This window comes from Phodopus roborovskii, unplaced genomic scaffold (genome assembly GCF_943737965.1).
Source record: "Phodopus roborovskii unplaced genomic scaffold, PHOROB, whole genome shotgun sequence".
NCBI lineage: Eukaryota > Metazoa > Chordata > Mammalia > Rodentia > Cricetidae > Phodopus > Phodopus roborovskii.
In genome coordinates, this window is record NW_026126517.1 from 20,375,534 (window position 1) to 20,398,338 (window position 22,805).

At 39.6% G+C, this 22,805-nt stretch overlaps 1 protein-coding gene across 5 annotated transcripts in view; it reads right to left on the reverse strand.

Moving 5' to 3' along the window:
- Positions 1–608: 608 nt before the first annotated feature.
- The window catches only part of Arhgef12 (Rho guanine nucleotide exchange factor 12), a 126,920-nt gene continuing 104,723 nt past the window's right edge, over positions 609–22,805 (reverse strand). For 4 of the 5 annotated variants that reach the window (XM_051197183.1, XM_051197184.1, XM_051197185.1 and 1 more), the window contains 12 exons: positions 22,049–22,134; positions 19,582–19,707; positions 17,601–17,715; positions 15,570–15,670; positions 12,085–12,162; positions 10,714–10,789; positions 9,858–10,025; positions 8,353–8,440; positions 7,620–7,706; positions 7,432–7,511; positions 6,949–7,182; positions 4,302–4,849 (listed from right to left, as the gene is read on the reverse strand). In XM_051197183.1, coding sequence (XP_051053140.1) covers positions 4,317–4,849; positions 6,949–7,182; positions 7,432–7,511; positions 7,620–7,706; positions 8,353–8,440; positions 9,858–10,025; positions 10,714–10,789; positions 12,085–12,162; positions 15,570–15,670; positions 17,601–17,715; positions 19,582–19,707; positions 22,049–22,134 — 1,772 coding nt within the window. In that variant the 3' untranslated portion in view covers positions 4,302–4,316. Of the gene's footprint in view, positions 1,482–2,012; positions 2,083–3,308; positions 3,626–4,301; positions 4,850–6,948; positions 7,183–7,431; positions 7,512–7,619; positions 7,707–8,352; positions 8,441–9,857; positions 10,026–10,713; positions 10,790–12,084; positions 12,163–15,569; positions 15,671–17,600; positions 17,716–19,581; positions 19,708–22,048; positions 22,135–22,805 lie in introns of those variants that run through there. The other variant, XM_051197187.1, reaches the window with a different exon arrangement.

Here is a 22,805-nt window from a genome sequence, read left to right on the forward strand (position 1 = left end):
ATTTCTTTTTACAGAACATTCCAAAAACATATTTACCGAACACACAAAGAAAGCCACTGAAAACCAACAGAATGAAGGGATTCCCAGGTCGCAGCTCTGACTAGCTCACCCTCCACAGGTGCTGCTCACACTGCAGCTACTGCAGCCTGGTGGCCACACTTCTCACCTCTGGTCTCTATTCCCAAGGCCAGTCACGGCGCCATGCAGACAGGGCTGCGACAGCAGGTCAGAGGAAGCACTCTGCAGTGATGCAAGCAACTCTCCGTCAAAGCTTCCTCTGCCCACCCTTGGCTCTGCTTATGACTCCAAGAGCCCTTTGGCACCATCAGTGCAAAAAAAAAAAAAAAAAAAAAAGAGTCAAACGTCCAGGTACTCATTTTTTACTGGCCTTATAATCAGCAGTACCCGTGGCTAGTGACAGCCATGGTTCAACTCAGTAGTGATTCAGTTTAGAAAACCTTCCCAGACTCTCCCCCCCCACCCCTCCCCTCCGCAGCAACCCACCACCACTGAAGCATTCCATTTCTTTGTTCTTATGTCCCACTCACTCTGCAGGGAACATTTCTTACAAGTGCCAGTCAATGTATAATTATACAAATGCAACAATACCAAGAATAACAAATTTATAATCAAGAAAATAAAAATTTGTTTTCTTCTCTCCCAAATCCCAACTATTAACAGAAAAGACAACAAAGGAAATACACCCATTTTCAAGTGCCTGCCATTTAGTGTATTGAGGATTCCTGTTAATTGGGGTGGAGCCCAGTTACACAGAAGAGATGCTTGCCTTGGGGTGGGAAGAGGTTCAGCTACTCTGACCAGCTGCCCAGCACATAGCTCATGTCATCTGCATCCACACACAGGAGTCATGTGACACTCCTGAGGTGACACTCGGAAAGGCAGCCTTCTGGAGAGAGTGGCTGGAGTTACAGGTTAGTGAAGGTCAGGAATTCCTCTCTCTTCTTCTGCACTGCCTCTCTGTTAACCTCTCCATCCCCCTCCTGACCCTGGCTTCAGGAAAATGATCCTTGGGTGTGCTAAATACAAAGGGCTAAACTCCCACTACTCAATTAAAACAAAAACAAGGCAAAGTAAAAATTAAAGTGTGCTTTCAAATACGGAATGAAATCAAATAAATACATCTGATTTTCTCTTTGTCTTACCTACGTACAATTTCATATCCTACACCCAAAGCTCTATACATTTGGTTTTTATTCTGAATCAAAATGCATTTCTGATAGTGAGGAGAGGAGAGCGAGAGAACTGACATTCCCTCACTGACAGACTTGTGCAGCTGCCAGACTGAAGAACTAGTCCCACTTGGGGCACCTGGGGCACAGCTGAGCCCAGGTGGTTCCAGGCAGATCCTCTGTCACACTCCCTCTGTGTCCACACTGGAGCCGGGATGTGGTTGATACAGGGCTGACACTCAAAATCCAACAACCTGCAGTCACCTCCAGGACATGGGCTCTAACTTTTATCTGAGAAAAATGAAGATATGTGGAAACCCAATTAAGATAAAAATTAACATTGTGAAGAACACATACACAACCTTCAGGCATGGTCCTGTTCACTTCTAAATCACAAAACATACCCTCCAAATACACAAGCAAATGAATATGAACTGGCCCATGAACACAGGCTGAGATGCATCAGGGGCCTTGCTGGCCTTGGTGTCAGAAGAGGCAAAGAAATGGCAGGCTCCTCACAAGAGAGTCAAAGCAGCAGAGAAGGTTCTACTAAATTTATGGTTCCCCAAGCTTCCTTCCACTCTGCCTTTAGCTTGGAAAAGGAGATGAGAGAGGGGCGGGGCTGGCACAGAAGCTGACAACCACAGCTCTTCTAAGAGCAGGAAGGGCAGAGTCAGCAGCCTTGATCTATGTTGTTTAGAAAAAAAAAAAAAGCAGTTTCTAAGGACAGGAAAGAAAAGAAATCACAGATTTTCATGTTGAAGAATAATAAATCATGTATCCAGGTTGCTATGAGGCAGGATGAGCTACCATTTCACATACCTGAGAGCTTGTCGGGGAGGGCTGAGCCAGCCAGCCTTTGGCAAAGAAGGGCGTAACTTTCCTCCACTTTCTGTAACATCCAAGATTTTTCATGGGGATGGCACAAGAAAAATAAAAAATAGTTTAAAATAAGAATGACAGTATCCTCTGTTATAGCCATAAGGCCCCAAATTTCAACACTAACACTGATCACTGAAGATGCTGTTAGCCAGGAAAGGAGGCAGAGTTCCTTTTCCCATTTCTCACCTGAATGAGTAACAACTTCCCATGTAAAAAACACTGGAGAAGCAAGTAAAGGTGATCTGTCCACAGTGGAAGTCACACAGGAAATGCCCCACCCCATGTGACAGATGAACACAGAGACCTTTTAGATACACCATGCCTTGCTAGCCATGTAATGATAATACGTGAAATCAAATAAAAAGGGGAAATCTGTATGTGGAGCTGAAAGAAAAGCCAAGGGAGCTGATCTTGAACTAAAAGGCTAAGCGTGTGGGCTCCAGCAGCTGCGTATTGTGGTTTTATGGGTTTTGTGTGTATGCCCATGTGTGTGTTTCTCAAGATTTTGTTTGTTATAGTTATTTTTTTGTTTATTCTGGTTTGCTTTCTTTTTAAATTTGTCTACTTGTTTTCTAATGAGATAGAAAGAAGGTGTAGAGTTGGGTGAATAGTGAGGTAGGAAAGATCTGGGAGAAGTTGGAGGAAGGGAAACTATGATCAGCATATTGTAGAAAATTAATTTATTTTCAATAAAAATTAAAGAGTCCTTTCGTAGAAACCACCACAGTGTGGTCTTTAACTACCAATTTCCAAAACACTCCACTCGTGCTCATGTTTGGATAACAGAAACCAGTGGATCCAATTTCTACCTGTCATGGCCTCCAGGCAAATACCACTACTACTTGATGAGTCACAGATATTTAATAGGCTACAGCAAGACACAGCATTACTTGGCCTTGATTAACAATCATGCAACCCCACCTAACTCACTCCACATCATCTGACATGAGAGAGACCAACTGCCTCAAGTACTTTTAGGTTCCTAAAATTTAGAAACCCAAACAGACAAGTAACTAGCTACAAACCTACAACTTCCTTGTTCTTGTATTTTGTCACAAGACAATCAGTACCTGCTTTTATCCAGGCATATTCATGACTAATGGTCAAAGAAAATAAAAACAGACAGCTACAGAACCTGGACCAATCTGTGGACATCAGGACTCCATCAGTCCGAACTTACACTCTGCTAACTGTGTTCTTAGGTTTAAGTGCTGTGGAGGCTGACATGTGACATACCTTTAAGTGTTCGAGGTCAGCCTCTATTTTATGAATATACTCCAGGATTTGGCTTTGTGAATCTGTACAAGAAGAGGGACTCTGGATCTCAAAACATGAATCCTCCATAGCTCTCCAGCGTCTCTGGACCAGGAATTCTGGGGTGAATGGTGAAACTGCCCCATCAGAATGAGCATTCTGAGGGGAATGTTGTTGCTGGTGAGTGGAGTCCACAGAAGGGATGCCTGTTACAGGCTGCAGGGTGAATGAGGAGGCCACCTCCTCATCTGTGGAGCTCTCCTGCACTGCATCATACCCATCAAGGATTAAACAGTTTCCTATTGGTGGAGACAGGACAGTCTGATGAGATTAGCATTGCCACCAGAATGGAGTCATATGATAACTTGAAAAGCTACTTTGGTCGGGGAACCAACAGCTCCCAAATTTAGTTTTAACTCCACCAGAATTTACTTTGGATTAAATAAAGCCAACCTTTACAAATTTTTATAGTAATTTCTGAATTATTAGTCACATTTGTAAGAGTTTAAAGTTGTAAGCCACAACAAAGCCCTTACATGATAACCTGACTCTACTTCCCTACAAATACCTTTTCCTGGGCTCCTGTTGCTTCCTCCCTGCCTGTGTTCCCTAAGGACAACAGCACACTCCAGCAGTGCTCGATGCTGGAATGCTGTCCCCAGGTATCCACACAGCCTTTCCCTGCACTTCACTCAGGTTTCTGCCCTCATTGCTCTGCATTGGCTGTGGCGGGTCTTATTTTCTTCCCAAAGTGACGCTTATCACTTACTTTTTTATTTACCGTTTATTTACCATTACTCTTTCCCTTCAAGAACTTAAGCTTCTTAAGAACAGTACAGTTTTTGTCATTTTTCACTGTACAACCTCCCAGCCCCTATGACAGGGTCTGGCAAAGAACAGATTCAGTATTTATTATATGAAGGAATAAACACACACACACACACACACACACACACACACACACACACGACTTAGATAACTAAACAACATTCATTCCAGCATATAAGACAGTTTATAATAACCAAAATCAAAGTTGAAATGTGAAAGCCACTTGCCTGAGATGCGTAAATTAACATCCTTCTCTTCCTCTTTAACTGCTCCATCACCTTCTGATGGATTATCATCACTATGTGCTTCACGGGCATCAAAAAAGTGCTCTCCACTGTCATCCAGACCCCCTTCTGGCTCTGTAGTAGGCATCTCTGGGGTCAGGATCATGTGGTCCATTACTAAAATGTTACTTGCCTGGCTGTCTTGGGATGCCAGTATCACTGAATCCTGTGCAGCACAAGACTCAGATGAAGTCCGTGGACTGTCACAAGTTGCAACATCACCAGTTCCAGTTTTAAAAGGTATCTGTCCTTCCTCGGCGTGACAAGCCTTAACAGTTGAGTCCTGGATGCCACTCTCTGCCTGCCCCTCTTCAGAAGCTGGCTGGTACCTTGAGAAGGACTGCCAGTCTTCCTGGATGCTCTTTTCAGGCAGACCCAACTGCTGGGCCAGCAGCTGCTTCAACAAGCCCACTAGGAGTCAGGGTGGGGGTGAAGAGAACAGAGAGAACTGACTGTCACAGTCTGGCTGCCAGCTGGAATCAGACAGCTGGGTTTCTTATCACTTCTATACTAAGAACACATCTTAACAATACACAACCAAAATATTAATCCTACACAATTTTTTTTTTTTTTTTTTTTTTGTTGCTTGCTTTGGATTTGGTTGTCAGAGACAGGATTGACAGGATTTCTCTATGTAACAGCCTTGTTGGCTGCCCTGAAACTTCTTCTGCAGACCAGGTTGGCCTCAAACTCACACAGATCCTCCTGCCTCAGTCTGGAATTAAAGGTGTGTGCTACCACACCCAGCCTGCATAACCATATTTGTCTTGAAAAATGCAATCAAAAGTATGATCTTAACATTAAACTACAACTAACCAGAGTTAAGCACTCTGAATAGGAAGGCCCTCTTATTTTAAAGTCCTAAATACACTAATATCAGGTGTTCATTCTCTTGTAACTACACCAGCAAAGCTAAATGTTGTGCTTTTCCTTCTCAAGAGAAGATTCTGTATGTCTAGGCATTGGTTTGTTTTTTTTTTTTTCTAATAATCTTCCTAAATAGTGAAGACAATAAAATTGTATAATAAACTTAAATTCCAATGATTTGGTAGTAGTATATGTAAGTTCAAAGGGAATATTCACTAGTTTTTAAAAATTACCTTACTAGTGCCATGGCTTCTTTAGCATGTTAAGTGAGATCCAACTCACCCCTGAGCTAAGCTTATGCTGAACTCAGGCAGTTGATGACAGTTCCAGGGTCATGCAGTAAACTATCAAACATAACTATATCTGTCACTTCAGGGGAATCCAGAATAAATGAGAATTTACATAACTGCAGCTCCCTGCTTCCACCACAGGCTGACCCTCTGCTTCTCCAAGAAGAGTTTAAGTCAAAGAAGACGTATCCCTTTCTCAAACACCTTGATCTTGCCCCAAAATAGCAGCCCCAAAATGCTACCTCCAGACTACCACTTCCCCTGGGATGGTTAGTCACTCCTCATCTGGACCATGGTGTTTTAGGGTGGAGCTCCTAGTCTGCACAGTAGAAGATGGAAGGCACAGCAATGGAGCAGGGAGGCACATAGGTCTGTGTGGCTCTAATTTCTTAGGAAAACAGTGGAACTGTCACTAGAGATCCCCTTTCCTTTGCCCTCACAGCCACAGAAGTCAATTGTTCTAAGTACTGTGTGACTCCATACTTCCTTGGTACATATTCTAGTCTAAACCCTTTTAGCCTTGAGCCTAAACAACTGTAATAGCTGACACTTAGTAAAGGGACTCCAGGCTTCTTTCCACCCAAATCCCTGAGTAGCTCTCAGCCAGATAAATGTTTTTGACTGTCATACTTAGCTATACAACCTCAGAAAATTCTCTGTAGCTAGAGCAACTATTCTTGAACTTTCTCCACCTCACTGTACCTTAGAGATATGCTATCCTTCCATGTGTAATAGTAGTTCCCAACATGGCTGGAGTTAGGGAGGGGCAGCTAACAGAGGCAACATGTGTGTATGTGCACATATGTTAGAAGCTGTTGTGAAGAATATTAAATCTCTACACAAAATGTAGAACATGTGTAATTTGGAAAAGCTCCTAAAATTCTGTGATGTGTCTGTCCATCTTTATGATTCCTAAATGTAGCATGTACACTCCTCCAACCTATACTGTGTGCAGGCCAGCTGTCCACTCAGTTTTCCAAGCACCCTGCACTTCCTGCCTGCACTTCTTGTCCTTCTCTTGCTTCGGTCTACACATTCATTTCGATCTTAATCACCCTTCAGGATGACAAGCATATCTGTCTTTCTCTGCTGCTTCTTTTCTCTGACTATACCAACCTTGACAGATTTAACAAAAAAGCCTTAGTACTCCTGGAATGTTTGCTTTGAAAGGTAGCAGGGGGGTGAAGTGAGGTTCTTATCATCTTCCCAACTAGACCATAAATTTCTTGAAGGTTAAAATATCAGTTTAGACTTTTTCTTGTGAAAATCCATTGCTTTATCTCTCTAAAACGCTTTCCAGTACACCACACATTATGGTATTTAGTATCTGCCACAGTTAGGAATAAAACTTACAGTTTCTCAGTGCATCCAATGCCCACCGCTCCTCTGACACAAGCAAGTGTGGATCTGGGATTGGGGATGGATAACTGCAATCTTCTCCCTTCAGTGTCCCATTTGCACACTGCTCCTTTGCAAACTGTGTTGCAGTCACGAAGAGATGCTCTGTCTCTGATTTGCCAGGGGTGCTCAGTGAATGAGACTGTGGTTTTGACGAAATTAAGGGCGATTCTAATCCCAAAACTCTGTCTGTTCAGTGTAACAGAAAAGGCAGAGTCTACCTTAATGGGTATTTCGTTTTCAACATGGAACATTCAGGAAACAATGGGGGTGGAACAAGCAACATAAGCTACAGAGACCATGCACTGGTGAAGCCCTCAGCACAAAGCGATGCTGAACTGGCTTACAGAGGCTCATAGGCAGCATCTATTAAAGAGTACAGTTGGTACCAGCACAGAGCCTATCTGTCCTCCAGGAAGCCTTGTCTATGCAGCTCACCTGGACTGTGTAGACCAGTGACTGAAAGACCATGGTGATCCACTTTTAATTTGGATGGTTCTTCTTCATCGTTGTCTCCTCTGTAGAAAACAAACAACCCCTGAGCTTGGGAAGATGTCCCAACTTCATGGCATTCAAATGAAGAACTATGCATGTCTTCCTGACAAGAAGCCCAAGTGCACACTCACTCGCAAGGTGTTGACTGTGGGAGAGGAATTGGCTTTGTGGACTGCTCCTTCACTGATGCAGCCATTCGACAGATGAGGTCCTGCCAGCTTCAGGGGGCAAAAGGAGTTCAGAATGCAGGAGGAAAACAGAAACACCCCATAAATACACTCCAGATAAAAAGAGAGAACAAAACCCAAACACCACCCATGCTGCTAGAGAACATCTTTATTTTGGAACCACTTGTGTAGAGACTCTAAAATATACTTTAAAGAAAATTCTAAAGATTAATTTGGCACTTCTGAGAATTTTTCCTCTAGAAAATTTACTTTTAGTAGAATAAAATAAAAATGAGAAGCAGAATCTCAAAAAAAAAAAAAAAAAAAAAAATTCTTAGAGGAATATTCCCAAAAAGGTACAAGAAGTAGTACTTGATTTCTACAGTAGCTTTCATAATCTTAGTATAGGTGCAGGTTGGAGAGAGGGCTCAGCAGTTAGGAAACCTGCTTGCTCCTCCAGAGAAAGCCATCCAGTTCCTAGCACTGACTTCAGTCAGCTCATAACCACCTGTAAATTAGCTCCAGGGGGGTCTGACATTCCTCTCCTGGCTTCTGCAGGCAAATCACGTGCACACTCACCCACTCACACTCAAACACAAATTATGAAATAAATCTCAAAAACACAAAGTCTGTGGTACATTTATACTTTGAATAACAGAATATCAGTTAGAAAAAGGTAATTAAACCTGATACATACACGGTCTTTTCAGAAACTGTCTGTGCTACCAATTCATAAATTTGGGCTCCGTTATCTGACATGGAGATGACGAATAAGGCTTTGTTATCTAGAAAAGAAGAAAACAAAATTTATTCTACCACTATGACGGAGGAAGCCATGAGATATTTCCAGATGCAAATATGAATACTCTGCATCTTAATTTAAATAAAGGTTATATATGTTCACTTTACAAAATTTTATCAAGTTAATAAACTTAAAATTTTGGCCCGACAGTGGTGGTGTACGCCTTTAACCCCAGGACTCGGGAGGCAGAGGTAGGCAGATCTCTGTGAATTTGAGACCAGCCTGATCTACAAGGGCTGTTCCAGGACAGTCTCCAAAGCTAAAGAGAAACCCTGTATGGAAAATGAATGAATGAATGAATGAATGAATAAATGAATGAATGAATGAAAGAAATTTTATGTAGCTCACCATAAGCTACATTGTCTGCAACTTAAGCGAACTTTATAAAAGTCAACACAGTACTTCTTTGTTAACAAAAAATAAGTCAAAGTTCAAATTACTTGGACTCAGTGAGTTACAATAAAAAATAATTGGTCTTAAAAAAAGGTTATGTACTGCCCAAGTAGAATGTGTTTTGGAGTTCTATCAAGCCTATATGTAATTCTGAAATTAAAATGCTTATATGAAAAGACACACGGACGCACACTCACAGACATACAGACACACACACACACACCCCTACACAAACCTCTACCTATACTACTGAACCCATTGTTATTCCTTTCACGTTTAAACAGCTATTTTCCAAGTTGTTAATAATATTTGAAGAACACTACAAAAAAAGAGGTTACAAAGTTTTTTGTCATGAAATTAAGTTTTATAAAGGATTTCATCCTAATACAGTTAAACTATAATTTGTTAATTTAAACTGATATAAAGGTTCCAGTTAAGAATACTGGTTCCCAGCACCATATGTAACTCCAGTTCCAGAGATTTGATGCCTTCTTCTGACCTCCAAGAGCATCAGACTCATGTGGTTCAGAGACATACATATATATAGCCAAAACACCCATACACATAAAAATAATAAAATTAAATAAAACAAATTCACTCACCTCTTCAATTTTCACTTTTTCCCAACAAACAAACATACCATTTTAATGACAGCCTTCTCACTGGAGTTACCCTCAAAGTACTCACTACCTTTCCTGGTGTCTACCATCAATTTGAACAAAATAAAAACAAAAGTAAGTGTATTTAAATTTTCAAATGCAGAATACCACTGAGGCAACCTGACTTAAAAAATTAGATGATGTGGAATTTCAACTTGGTTTCTAAACAGAGATCTCACTTAAGTTTCTACACATACAAACAACAGAGCTACTGAAGTCCGTTGTGCTGCCTAAGCAACACAGAGCATCCTGTGAATCTAGAAGCTAGCATCCTCAGTAGACACTCACCTGAGCAATACTGAGTATCCTGTGAATCTAGAAGCTAGCATCCTCGGTAGACACACTCACCTGTTGCCACCTGTCGAACCAACACTGTGCTCAGCTTAATGACTGGACTAAATGTGTGTTTGCTGTCTGCTGTGGATGCCAGAATCTTACTATGGCACCGCAATACCAGTTTGTCATCCTGCTTTTGCAACAGTACAAGAATGTCTTCCAGCAGCAGTGTATAAAGATCTAGAAATAAAAATGCAGAGAAATTGTTAAGTACAGACATTTAAAATAATCTGAAAAAGGAAATTATTTCTGGAAAACCTAGCTAATCTTAAAAATTGACTTGCAAACTATCTTCTTTTTTTTTTTTAAGATTTATTTATTATGTACACAGTGTTCTGCCTGTATGTATGCCTGCAGGCCAGAAGAGGGCACCCAATCTGATTACAGATGGTTGTGAGCCATCATGTGGATGCAGGGAATTGAACTCAAGACCTCTGGGAGAGCAGTCAGTGCTCTTAACTGCTAAGCCATCTCTCTCTAGTCACTGCAAACTATCTTTTTTAATTTCATTTTTAATAATTCATTTTAGTATGTTTTGTGGAAATATCATCTGAGAATTATAAGAATTAAAAAATAGTGCTCTCCCAATGTAAGAACTTAAATAGTCTATAGAAAATTCCCTGCAAAGATCCATCAGGAGATAAGATGATGGAAATAGAATTGAAGTGTGACAGGTTTCTGCTACACTCCTAAATGAAATATAACATGCTTTACATTTAACAAACTCATAAGCAGATCTCCTATAAATGTTCAGATATTGTGGAACAGCACTGGTAACTAACTGAAAACTGTGAATGATTCTGCTTCTCACTGGTAGACTTTCCTATTCTCTCCATCCTCTCCAAAACTGATGGAACCATAGACTTACCAATGCTTTTATCTCTATTCACCTTCCAAACCAATGGCCCTTCATGAATCATCTTTCTTTTTGTTAAATCCAAATTCTGCCAAAGTAAAAAGAACAGTACACAAATTATTTTCAAGACTATTTCATCAATGGGGGTACAGCCAGCATAACTAGTATCTTTTCAAAACAGTCTTAATATGGAAGATTTACATTCAACCATGGTTATGCTACTTGTCTTGAAAATGGAACAGTCCATGTTAAAACAGTCTGCACAAAACCTTCTTTAAAAGAGGAGAATGTTATGGGAAAACATTCTCTCCAGACCTCCCTCCAGATGAGTAATAGCTTATGAACAGCATTACAAGAGCCACAATATGCCCTCACTCCTTAGCCACAATAAAGCAGATGCAGATGATGTATGCTGTGTGTGTATCTGTGCAAGGCTTTTGAGTTCTAGAATTCTAACTCCTAGCACCCTTAACTGCTGAACCATTTTTCAGCCACCCAAAGAAAGATTTAAATGTCAGCATTTGTTATGAAAATGCCAACCACTGTCTCTGCCAGCAACTTATTTATTAGTAAAAGTGCCATGTTTTAGCATTAGTACCTCGAAGGGAACTCTCATTCTTCAGCAGGTAAGGGAATACATACATTAGTGTGTTTTCTGATATTACTATTATATATGACATACAAGTTTATTTTAAATAGATATCAAATATCAAACAAGTATGCAAATACCAGTAAACTGGGTTTTTTGGTTTTTTGTTTGTTTGTTTGTTTTTTTAAGATTTAAGGCCAAGGAATAGTATCACACATCTTTAATCCCAGCACTTGGGAGGTAGAGACAGGCAGATTTCTATAAATTCAAGGCCAGACAAAGTTGACTCAAAAACAAAACAAACAAAAAAAATCCAAAAAGATTTAAAAACTTATTAATACTAAAGCCTAGGCACAACAAGTAGCAATTCATAAATATTTAACTATTCCTGTATTCGTCTCAACCCTTGTGCTTTTCAAAAGTGTCATGGAAAAATTATCTTTCCTCAGTGATCCACTTGTAGTTAAATAGTGAATGGCAGAGCAACTGAAACCTACTGATGACTGGAGCTCTAATCCTGCCACATAGCTACAGGCCCTCATAAAAACACTCCTCTAGAGTTCCCGAGTCTTCTAACTACTCCTGCCACAGAGCTATAGGTCCTCACAAGAATACTCCTCTAATAAAGATAAAAACACCCTTGACACAGATCAGACATCAAAAGTCATAAATACAGACAATCTACACCACAGAACTCCTTCAGGGACGGCTTTTCCTATTGAGATGTTAATTGCCTGCTAGGTCTTTAGTACATTTTACTTTATGTTTTTAGTTGAGATTAAACCATCTCTCACCCTGAGCTCATCAACATTTGGATACTCAGACAACTTGAGATTGGAGGTGTCAAGGCGACGCTGATAGTCTTCTAAGCGCTGAAAATTAAACAGGAGAGATCCAGAGTTAGGGCTTTGGGCATCAGTGACCTCTTTATTTCTAATCTAATCACATAGATGCCTTAAATCTGCATTTTACAAAAGTCACTGCAACAGCAGACATGACAGACAGCCTACTTCTCTTAGCATACCTTCCTCCATCACTGGTGGTACTTTCCATGTTTCCCTTCCTCTCCAGCTGTCCCTTCTCTATCCATTAAGTAAGCTTATACCTATTTTCTCAATATGTAAATCATGTACACTGCACAACTTCAGAAGGTACTATAATAAAAAGTATGTCTCCTTCCACCCCTGGCTCCCCTTCTGTTTTCTCTAAAGAGTAAGCATCAATGTCCATTTCTTGAGTGAATTTTGAGAAAATCCTTTGCAAACAGAATACACATGTACATGAGTATGCTTATCTCTGTATGTGTTGTATGTATATATAAAGCCTTTTAAAACAAGATATGTGAGCATAATTTTGGCATTCCTTTAGCCTCCCCATAGAAATTCCTCTTATCTGTTCATACAATATACTGACTGTTGGATGTTTTTTTTTTTTTTTTTTGTCAACTTAATACATCTGAAAAGAGTGAACCCCAATGGAGAATATGCCTTCATGAGACTATAGGCAAGTTTGCTGGGCATTGTTTTAATTTACAACTGAAGTGGGAGGGCCCAGTCCACTGCAGACAGTGTCACCCTTGGGCAGGTGATCCTGATTTGTGTTATGAATGCAGGCTGAACAAGCCATGGGGAGCAAGCCAGTAAGCTGCCTCCATGATCTCTGCTTCAGTTCTTGCCTCCAGGTTCCTGTCTTGGCTTGCCTCAATGATGGGCTGTAATAAAGAAATGTAAGCCAAATAAACCCTTTACTCTCCAAGATGATCTTGGTCACTGTTTTATCAGAGCAAGAGAGAAGCAAACTAGGACACACAGGTATTCTTCTTTCTCTGTGTACAGGATTTATCAGTGTATCTTGGGGATTGTTTTACAGTAGCATATAAACAGATGTGTCTTTTCTTCAATAAGCACAGAACACAAGCACTTCAGACTCTGTGAATCAATTATACTTTACACCATACTAATGGATATTGAGGTTACTTCCAATGTTTGATAATAACAAATAATACTGTAACAAAATAGTTTTAATCATACACATTATACATGTACAGATTTTTTATATATGTATGTATGTATGAATAATAAGTTTCAAAAAGAACTATTGCTTCAAAGGGTTTGAACATTTTCCTTATTATAAAAGTTCTAAATACAAATACAAATACACCATACTCCACAATCAGTGTTCACTGTCTATTAAAGACTATCCATTTCTTCATCTCCCACCTATGTCATAAGTCTACCTTATGCTGTAAATGCATTTCTAAATAACCAAGTATGAGTTTACCCCACACACTAAATACTGTTGCATGCATATCATCAAGTTCAATACTTATTACTGATTTCTATGTGTAGGTGCGGGGGGGGGGGGGGGGGGAGGGGTGTGGCTGAAATCAGGTTATCAGGTTGTCAGACTTGGTAGCAGGTCTTTCACCTGTTAAACCATCCTCCCAACCCCCTTTGTTCTTTTGTAAACTTTACACAAAGTAAGACACTTGCATTTTAAGTGTTTCCCCATAAATTCTGACAAATACACTTGTGTAACTCAAACTTCTACCAAGATATAAAATATTAGTGTGGTTCCAAAGAGGTTCCCTATATTTCTTCCCAATTTATCTCTACACCATGTCCCCAGGGGCAACTGCTTTTCTTATGTGTTTTCCTATCACAAATCAGTTTAGTCTCTTAACAAATTCACACAAATAGAATTATATGGATGTGTTCTTTTGTGTCTGCTTTCCTTCACTCATTATAATGTCAATTAGATCCATTTTTGTATACCTCTGGTAGTGTTCTAAGTTATATTCTACGTGTATACCACAATTGGTTTACCTATTCTTCCTTGAGCTGTTTTCAGTTTGGGAAGACCATGTAGAAAGCTCCCATGAAAATCCTTGTACAAGTCTGTTTGTAGGTATGCATCTTCATATCTCTTCAGTAAATCACTATAAATAACTGCCCGGCCAGAGAACAGAAGTACAAGTACAGGCCCTTTTAATATACAAACACTGCCATCTTTCCTCCTCGGGTTTCATTATTTTGCACTGCAAACAATACTTTTGAGTTGTACAGTTTTTCTAAAACCTCTCTAATAGAGCTGTCACACTCAGTTCCTAAGAAATGACAACCACGGCCATAAATGCCAAGAGCCTTTCTATATTCACAATATTACATTCTATCTTCAGCTTAATCTAATGAGCATTGGGTCCCTCTAGGAAACTGCTCACTATACATCTCCACCTGCTTCTCCAGACAAAATCTGACTTTTCCACAAACCTGTGGCTTTTTCATACCTTTTTTCTATCCACATATGCAAGCCAGAAGCCTGACCATCTCTTCCTGACATCATCTCCCTTCACATCCTTCTCAGTCAGTCAACAAGTTTTGCTAATTGCACCTCATAAGTACTTCTTCAGCTCCCACCTTGATCTACACTGCTCCACACCACTGTTGAACTTGAACTAACTTCTTCCTTCAGTCTACTCTTCATAGGGCAATTTGATTCATGCCTTTAGTAATAAGGTCTTACTGTTCTTAAAACAAGAATTCAAGTCTTTCAAGAACATCAAGCTAGCAACTATAACATACATGCAGAGGACCTAGGTCAGACCCATACAGGGCCCATGATTATTACTTCAGTCTCTGTTGGCCCCTATGAGCCCTGCTTATATGATGCTGTAATGTATCAGAGAAGAATTTTTTTAATTTAAATAAAGAGAAAAACAAAAATCCTTAATATGGTAGAGAAAGCCCTGTATGATTTAATTCTCAACTAATTTTTTAATTACTCATATTTCTCCTTCTGCATCTAGCTTGCTCTTCATAGTGTTTTTGGTTCATTTCTATTCAGATATTATGTGGTTCAAATATTAATTCTTCTTTTTCTGAGAGCCACCACCTGACATGTCCAAACTAGGCTCAGCCCCTATTAGACACAGCAATGAAGTCTCCTTTGTAACATGTACTCACAACCAACATAAGAAATGAGCATTTTAATCTCCTGCTTTCAGAAAACAAGCTCCATTGTCTCATGTACCCAGTGCTCTACATCAGGCATACAGTACATGTTGCACAAACACCTGCTATGTAAACAGGAACAAATGAACAAACGGAGCTAGAGATGCTCAGGAGTCAAATGCATCTCTGACCATCTGGACCCAGCTACTACATTAATAGCAAAGAAATGTCCTGCTCATCAACTGTATAGTGATACTTTCAGTTACTTCAGATTCCAGATAGACCACTTTAATACCCTCCATCCTGTATGTCTTGTTTTTCCTTTTTACCTGCTTGTTTTCTGCCTCCTTGACAGCCTGATTTACATAATTTAAGATCTGACGACAATGATCTGCAGCTTTCTTCACCTTTTCCTTCTCTGGTGGCCATTCTAAATATGGGGAAGAGACAGAAAATGGAGAAAATTAGGAAAAAGAAAATACGCACATATACACAATTTCATTTTATTCAAATGAGTATAAGAAGATAAATACTACTACCTTCTACATTTTTATACTATGTTAAACCTATAGCATAGTCTCTATTCAAGTAGTTTTAAGACAGTATGAAGGTAGGCCACTTACAAGACTGAGGAAGGAGACTCACAAGTTTGAGGCTAGCTTTGGCTACATGCTAAGACCTGTCATCATGAAATATTTTTTTAAAATGGGCTGGCAATGTGGATTACTGGTAGAGCTTTTGCCTAATGTGCAAAACCCAAGTCCAATCCCCAATACAGAAAGGGTGAAAAAAGAAAGAAGAAATCACAATATAGGACCCTAGATGCAAGAGTAATGCCTTACATACTGTACTAAAACCCCAATGCTAAGCACTTTCAAAGAAGGCTGAGGGAAGCTAAAGGAAGTTCCTCCCCGTGGAACTGCACAGTGTATAACCCAGATGATTATGACCACTGGGTCTCTTATGTAATATTTTTTATATAATAATTCTGAAGACTTCCAGAGTAAGTTTGTGTTTAAGACCATATTTAAAGAAAGAATATTTAAAGGAAAGAATAATTACAACACTAGTAGTGCCAAAGGATTAAGCTCACCAATATCACAGATGTTCTGTTACTAAAAAGAACAACCGAACAAGAGTTTAAGTTGAAATCTTCAAACAGTGCAACAGCTCCACTGGATAGACACATTAAGAGTAAAACTCAATGAGTAAAATGTAAAGCCACAGTTTTGCTGGGCATCATAGTTTGTGGTCCCCAATATGCACTCCTAGTCTCAGAAGAAAGAAAAGGGAGTTTGAATGGGTGGTGGTGGCAGTGCATGCCTTTAATCCCAGTTCTCTCGGGAGGCAGAGGTGGGTGAATTTCCATAAATCCGAAGCCAACCTGGGCTACAGAGAGAAACTCTGTCTCACAAAACAAAAAAAAAAAAAAAAAAAAAAAACAAAAAAAACAAAAAAAGGAAAAGAGATTTTGGGACATAAGACTCAGAATCATTTCACATTACAAGATGAGAAAGCAGGGATGACAATGCATTTGTTTGGCTTCACAAAAGTACTTTCAGATACAAAACACTTCTCTGAGCTAGTTAGTATAAAGCCTTTCAAAGCAATTATACATGCTAAAACAAGACGGGTGATTTTTTTTTTTTTTTTCTTACAGGGTCAAACAATTACTGTATTCAGACCAAAGGACTTTTACATCAAATACTCAGCTCTGCTGGTAAGTGCAAAAGCTCTCAGAAACCATGCATAGACAGATGGGTTGATGTATTGTGTTCTAAAGAGGCTTACTGACAAAAACAGGCAGTGAGGTACAAGTATGCAAGCCTGCAATCCTACCACCTAGGAGGTGAGAATAGGATGACCGATCAGGACTTTAAGGCCACCCTCAGCTACATATGGAGTTCAGGATGAGCCTGGGCTCTGGGAGACTTTGTCATTATATAATAATAGTAATAATAATAATTTTGAAATAAAAAGCAGGCGGTGACCTTGATGTGGCCTGTGCACCACAGTAAGCCAAACTTCACGCCAGAGCTACTACTAAAGGACATATTTCAAACAAGCTAAAGAGGACTATACTATGTCTCGTCAGAGAATTTCTGCCATACCACTGGCAGAAATCAATTCTAGGTACCAGGATGCAATGAAGTATTACTTATTTAGCAGAACATTTTGTTCTTGACTCTAAATTCCTATGAGTATGTATGAGTCTATGCATGTGGTACGTTGAGGCCAGAAAGGGTGTCGGATCTCTTGAAGCTCGAGTTACAGTGGTTGTGAGCCACGAGAATGGGTGCTAGGTCTTTGAAAAAGTATTTCTCCAGTCCCCTATTTTTGTTTCAGCAAAAATGCTATACCTGTGTATTTGGCAATATTATCCAAAAGAAGCGGGTATTTGGTAAGCCTCTGCATTTGGGTGGGAATGATATCCTTCAGCTGGAGACGGCGACACAGGGGGTTACTTTCAGCATCCTAAAATCAAAGAGAGAGAAGTCACCCCCTCAATTCACATTAGGACAAATAATTGCAAAATATGTACCAGGTATTTACTACAAGTGCCCACCACAGGTCTGGTTATTAGATCAAGATGTTTCTAAAAGAAAGACAGAGCCTTACACACCCTCTCTACTTGCAGACTAGAAAGCAGCCTGAAACTCCTAGCCAGTGTGTGTAAAGCACCTAGGATAAACTCTTTTGTATTACACACCTTTAACCTCCTTTTCAGAAGTCTGGGTACAGTTTCCTGCTTGGCCTTCCTATCAAAAGTTCATCTACTCACTTATTATGTGCCACTCTAAGCAGATACAATGGGTCACTACAGTAGTCTGGTTATGCCAGCTGATATGCATCAGTGGTCTACAAGCTTTAAATAATGTGAAAATACATATTTCAGACTCCAGGCTAGGCTTTCTCACAACTGTTTCAATCTGCTGTTTTAGAAGAGTGCAGCGCTAGATGAATGAGCTTGGCTTTGTGGAATAAAAACATAACCCTTCAAGACCCCACTCTCTTCCTGTATGTAAGCCCATCATCCCCTTGAGTGTGGGTAGAATCTGTTCTATAATTAGTTTACTATCACTTGACTTTGATTTAATCAAAAACAGGAGATAGCTCTGACTTGATCAGAGGGGGCTGGGATCCCAAACCACTGAGCCATCTCTCAGCCCCCTAATTTTAAAAGCAATCTGGACCAGAGATAAGTGAAAATCCATCAGTCACCTGCCTGAGAGGCCTCAAGGAAGAGATGAGGTATCTCTAGGAGCTGGGACTAGTTCTGAGTAAACAATAAGCAAAACAAACAAACAAAAAAATAAGTAACACCTTTTTCAGATTTGAAAAAAAAAATAGAATTGAGATTAGATAAGTTTCAGGTGAGACTGAACTTTATCCTACATTTTGATAAAATCCAAGGGAGAGAATCCTGTTAAACTGTAGCTATACTCTTAAACCACAAAACTATGACTGGCACTTATTAATGCAGCAAAAGGAAATGAATGCATGGTGTTCAAACAACTTTATAAATAAGGCAGGTGGTTAGAGAAGGGCTGGAGGGTCACAATTCTAGACTCTAATCTATTCCTATCCCTACCCTAGCCCTGCTGAAATCTTCCCAAGCCTGACAAAATCCCATCTCAAATTTGAACAGTATGCTTTTAGTGAGTATGTGCCAGGCCTGATAGCACAGGCCTGTAAACTCAAGGCCAGCATGGGCTACAGAGCAATGAGCCTGGGCAATTTAATAAGCCCTTAACTCAAAAGATCATAAAAAGGGCTAGGTACATTGCTCAGTGGAGAATGGCCACAGAACAATTGAATATGGCTTTTTCCTAATGAAAACTGCAATGGCAATATACATATCTATGTCAAATATTTTAATCTTCCTATGTATTTTTTTTATTAATCATCATTCCCAAATCATCTTTATGCCTTCCAGTAATTTAAGAAGTAATGTAAGCCTTTTTTAAAATGCTGACATATTGGTAGGCTTGGAGAGATAGCTCAGTGGTTAAGAGCATTGGCTGCTCTTCTAGAGGTCCTGGGTTTGATTCCCAGCACCCACATGATATTAGCTCCTATCAATCTGTACCTCCAGCCCCAGGGAATTCAATGGCCTCTTTTGGCCTGTAAGTACAGTGCACATACTTGGTACACAGACATAAACACAGGCAAAACACCCATATTCATAAAATAAAAACACAAATGAAGGGGGGAAATTAATGTTAACATAGATGAAACATTCTTAGCCAAAATTCTTCAAGTTTATTCTATAATTAATAAAAATTTGTGACTTCTTTTTTTTTGAGGGGAGGGGTGTGTCACATAACTTGCTCAATTTACCTGCACAAAAGTCTGGAATCGAGAATCCTTTTTCTGGCGAGACTTGATCATTTCCAGGGCAAAAGGCTGGTTACTGCAGAATGTAGCAGCAGCATGTTTCAACTTTTCCTCCCCTGGTCCACTGAACTATGCAAAGAGGACAAGAGAGAATGAGATACTGAGCATACATGAAGCCAAATAAGATCAGAGACAACCAGAGTCCTTTAGACAGACATTCCAGGAAGCATTCTCAAATGACACGAGACAAAACTTTGTATGTATACACAGCATCAATGGTGCACAGTCCCAGTTGGTATGCCTACAATACAATGCCTATACCTAAGGGTCAGAGAAAATCACAAAAGGCAGGAATGAAGGTGGGGGAACAAACTATAAGAGAACACTTGTTGCTAGAGAGTCTTTTAGACATGACAGGGAACCTGCACCCACAAAATCTCAACAATATTATTACCTAAACAATACCTACATAATGTTATTACCAGATAGGGAAAATTTCATAAACCTCCTATCCAAGATGAAGAGCAATCAATGGCTACTGAGACAGAGAGAATCTGTTCTCCACATATGAGACCCTCAAAGGTTATCCAATCCCAAGTGTTCATCCCAAACACATGTTAAGAGCAACATTGAATGGGCTCAATAGGTTTGTGTGTGCGTGTGTGGGTCTAGAGAAAAAGAGAGGGTGAATATAGCGAAATAATTATAAAAGGAGTCATTTGAGAAGGAGTTGGGGAAAACATAGGAGCTGGAAATAATGTAAATACTGTATTCACATAGCAGGTGGAGTTCTTGCTATGCAAGCAAGACACATAAGTTTGACCTCTAGAACCCACTTGGAAGGAAAGAGTCAACTCCCAAGAGGAGCTGTCCTGACCTCCACATAGGCACCATGACACGTCATGCCCTCCTCCACAATTATAAGCTTTAAATATACAAGGAGAGGAGATAAAGGCAGAGCTCTGAGGGAAAGCACAAGCTTAGTATGTATAATGCCCTGGCAGCAAAGCCAAGCATCACAGAAAGTAGGTAAACAAAAAACCGGGAATATTAACTGCAAATGTAAAGACCTACTGATGTTTTTACTTTTAGCTTTATGATGACTATTTTGCCCTAAGTCAACCCTTGATATGCAACAGATAATAAATCAGACTGGTTTATTAATCCTGTTTTCCCTCCAATTTTTAATACAATACTGGATAAGAATACATTTCTTGAGACTGAAAATGGTACAATGCTTGTTCAGGATCTCTGAGTTCTATCCTTAACACTGAAAAACAAAAACAAAACAAGAGAACACCTTTTTGCATGTGCTTTAAAAGAAAGATTTAGAGCCAGGAGGATATAATCCCATCACTCAGCAGGCAGAGGCAGGTGGATCTCTGTGAGTTCAAGGCCAGTCTGGCCTATAGAGCAATTTTCAAGATAGCCAGAACTGTTACACAGAGGAACCTTGTCTTGAACACATACTCTTTAAATCAATGGCCAGGTATGGTATGGCACATCTTTAATTTAGCACTTGAGGACAAAGGCAGGCAGATCTCTGTGAGTTTCAGATCAACTGGGTCTTCATAGCAACACTTTGTCAAAAGAGAGGGGAAGAGAGAGAGAGAGAGGGAAGAGAGAGAGAGAGAGAGGAAAGAGAGAGAGAAAGAGAATATTTCAAACCAGCCAGGGCTAACTACTGAGGTCCTGTCTAAAACAAAACAAAACAAAACAAAACAAGCTTTTCATCATAAGTTCTATGAGAGCAGAAGTCATATGTCTTGATTGCCACTGTCCCTCAAAACTATACATAGTTTTATTCCATATAAATTGACAGTCAAGGGCTGTAAGAGATGGCTGAGTGATCAAGAGTACTTGTTGCTCTTTCAGAGAACAAGGGTTTGGTTCTCAGCACCTACATGGTGGGTCACAACCATTCATAATTAGTTCCTGGGAATCCAAACTGGATCCCATGCATTCTTTCACCTCCATGGGCATGAGACACACATGTGGAACCAATACAATCATATTCGTACAATAAAATAAATCTGTATAGACAGATGGAAAAATACAATTTCACAGTTACTATAGCCTCTGGATTCTTTCCTTATACTGGAAACAAGATTAAGTAATTTTTCACTACTGATAATCTATAACTGCCTAATACTGCACAGTACATGTCTGAGATAGGAACAACAGAAGACGGTACAAATTCTGGATCACTTAAATTAGTAGGATACATTACTCCTTAGTCTTTAAAACATAAAGAACCAGAGCATTCGTATCTCAATGAAATCGAACACTTAGCCGGACTGCATACTGATTAGAAGGAACTAACCAATGAAATAATGCTCTGGACCCTTTTTAGTTCTGCATACTAACTCTGCAAAATGGATGTGTTTGCAGTTTGGAAGCATTTATTACTTACCCCTAAATCTGATCAACTGTCTATAAAAGTATTAAAAGAAATTCTCAATTTCCTTACCCAGATGAGCAGATCTTCCCCAATATGATCAATAACAGAGGTCTCATTCCTCTTTCGGACAGCTTTCATTTGTTCATTCAACCCAACTATGGGAGAGGAAAAAAATAAGTGCGCACTTATTTTAGTATGAATTACTGGTAGTTCTAAGTAATTAACTTATTTCGTTTTATTTTAATTTTCAGAGTACCACAGCTTCTCCAATTTTCAAAAACATAATCTGCACACAAAAGCTCTTCCTGGAAATGGGTCTTAAAGCATTAAAGTATATTAGGAACTAGTTCAAGGCTTGTAGTGTAGCTGCATCAAGTATGTATTTACCTTCAAGGCCTCCTTTCTGTAGCCAAGCTCAGAAAGACCCTGGATGTAAACAATATGCATGTCACTGAAATCTGAAATCACCCACAAAGAACATTGCTTTGGCTGACAAACTGATAATTCTTCTGACCAAGAAAGACTGACAATCAAGGATCACAGAGGAGCAATGAGTGACTTGCAGAGAGAAGAGCACCTTAACACTACCTGTAGATCCAGGTGATTCAGCTGGGGCAAGACACATAAAATGTGTCCTAAGCAACAAAACTATAAAACTGTTTCTGAAAATTATCCAACTATGGGATTAACATTATCTTACTATTTATAAAATATATGTACATGCATATTATTATGTGGGACATATATATTTTGAAACTACATTTTCAAGAATAATTATGACTACCCATGTTTTTCAGTGTAAGTACTACTTTAGACAATGTTAATA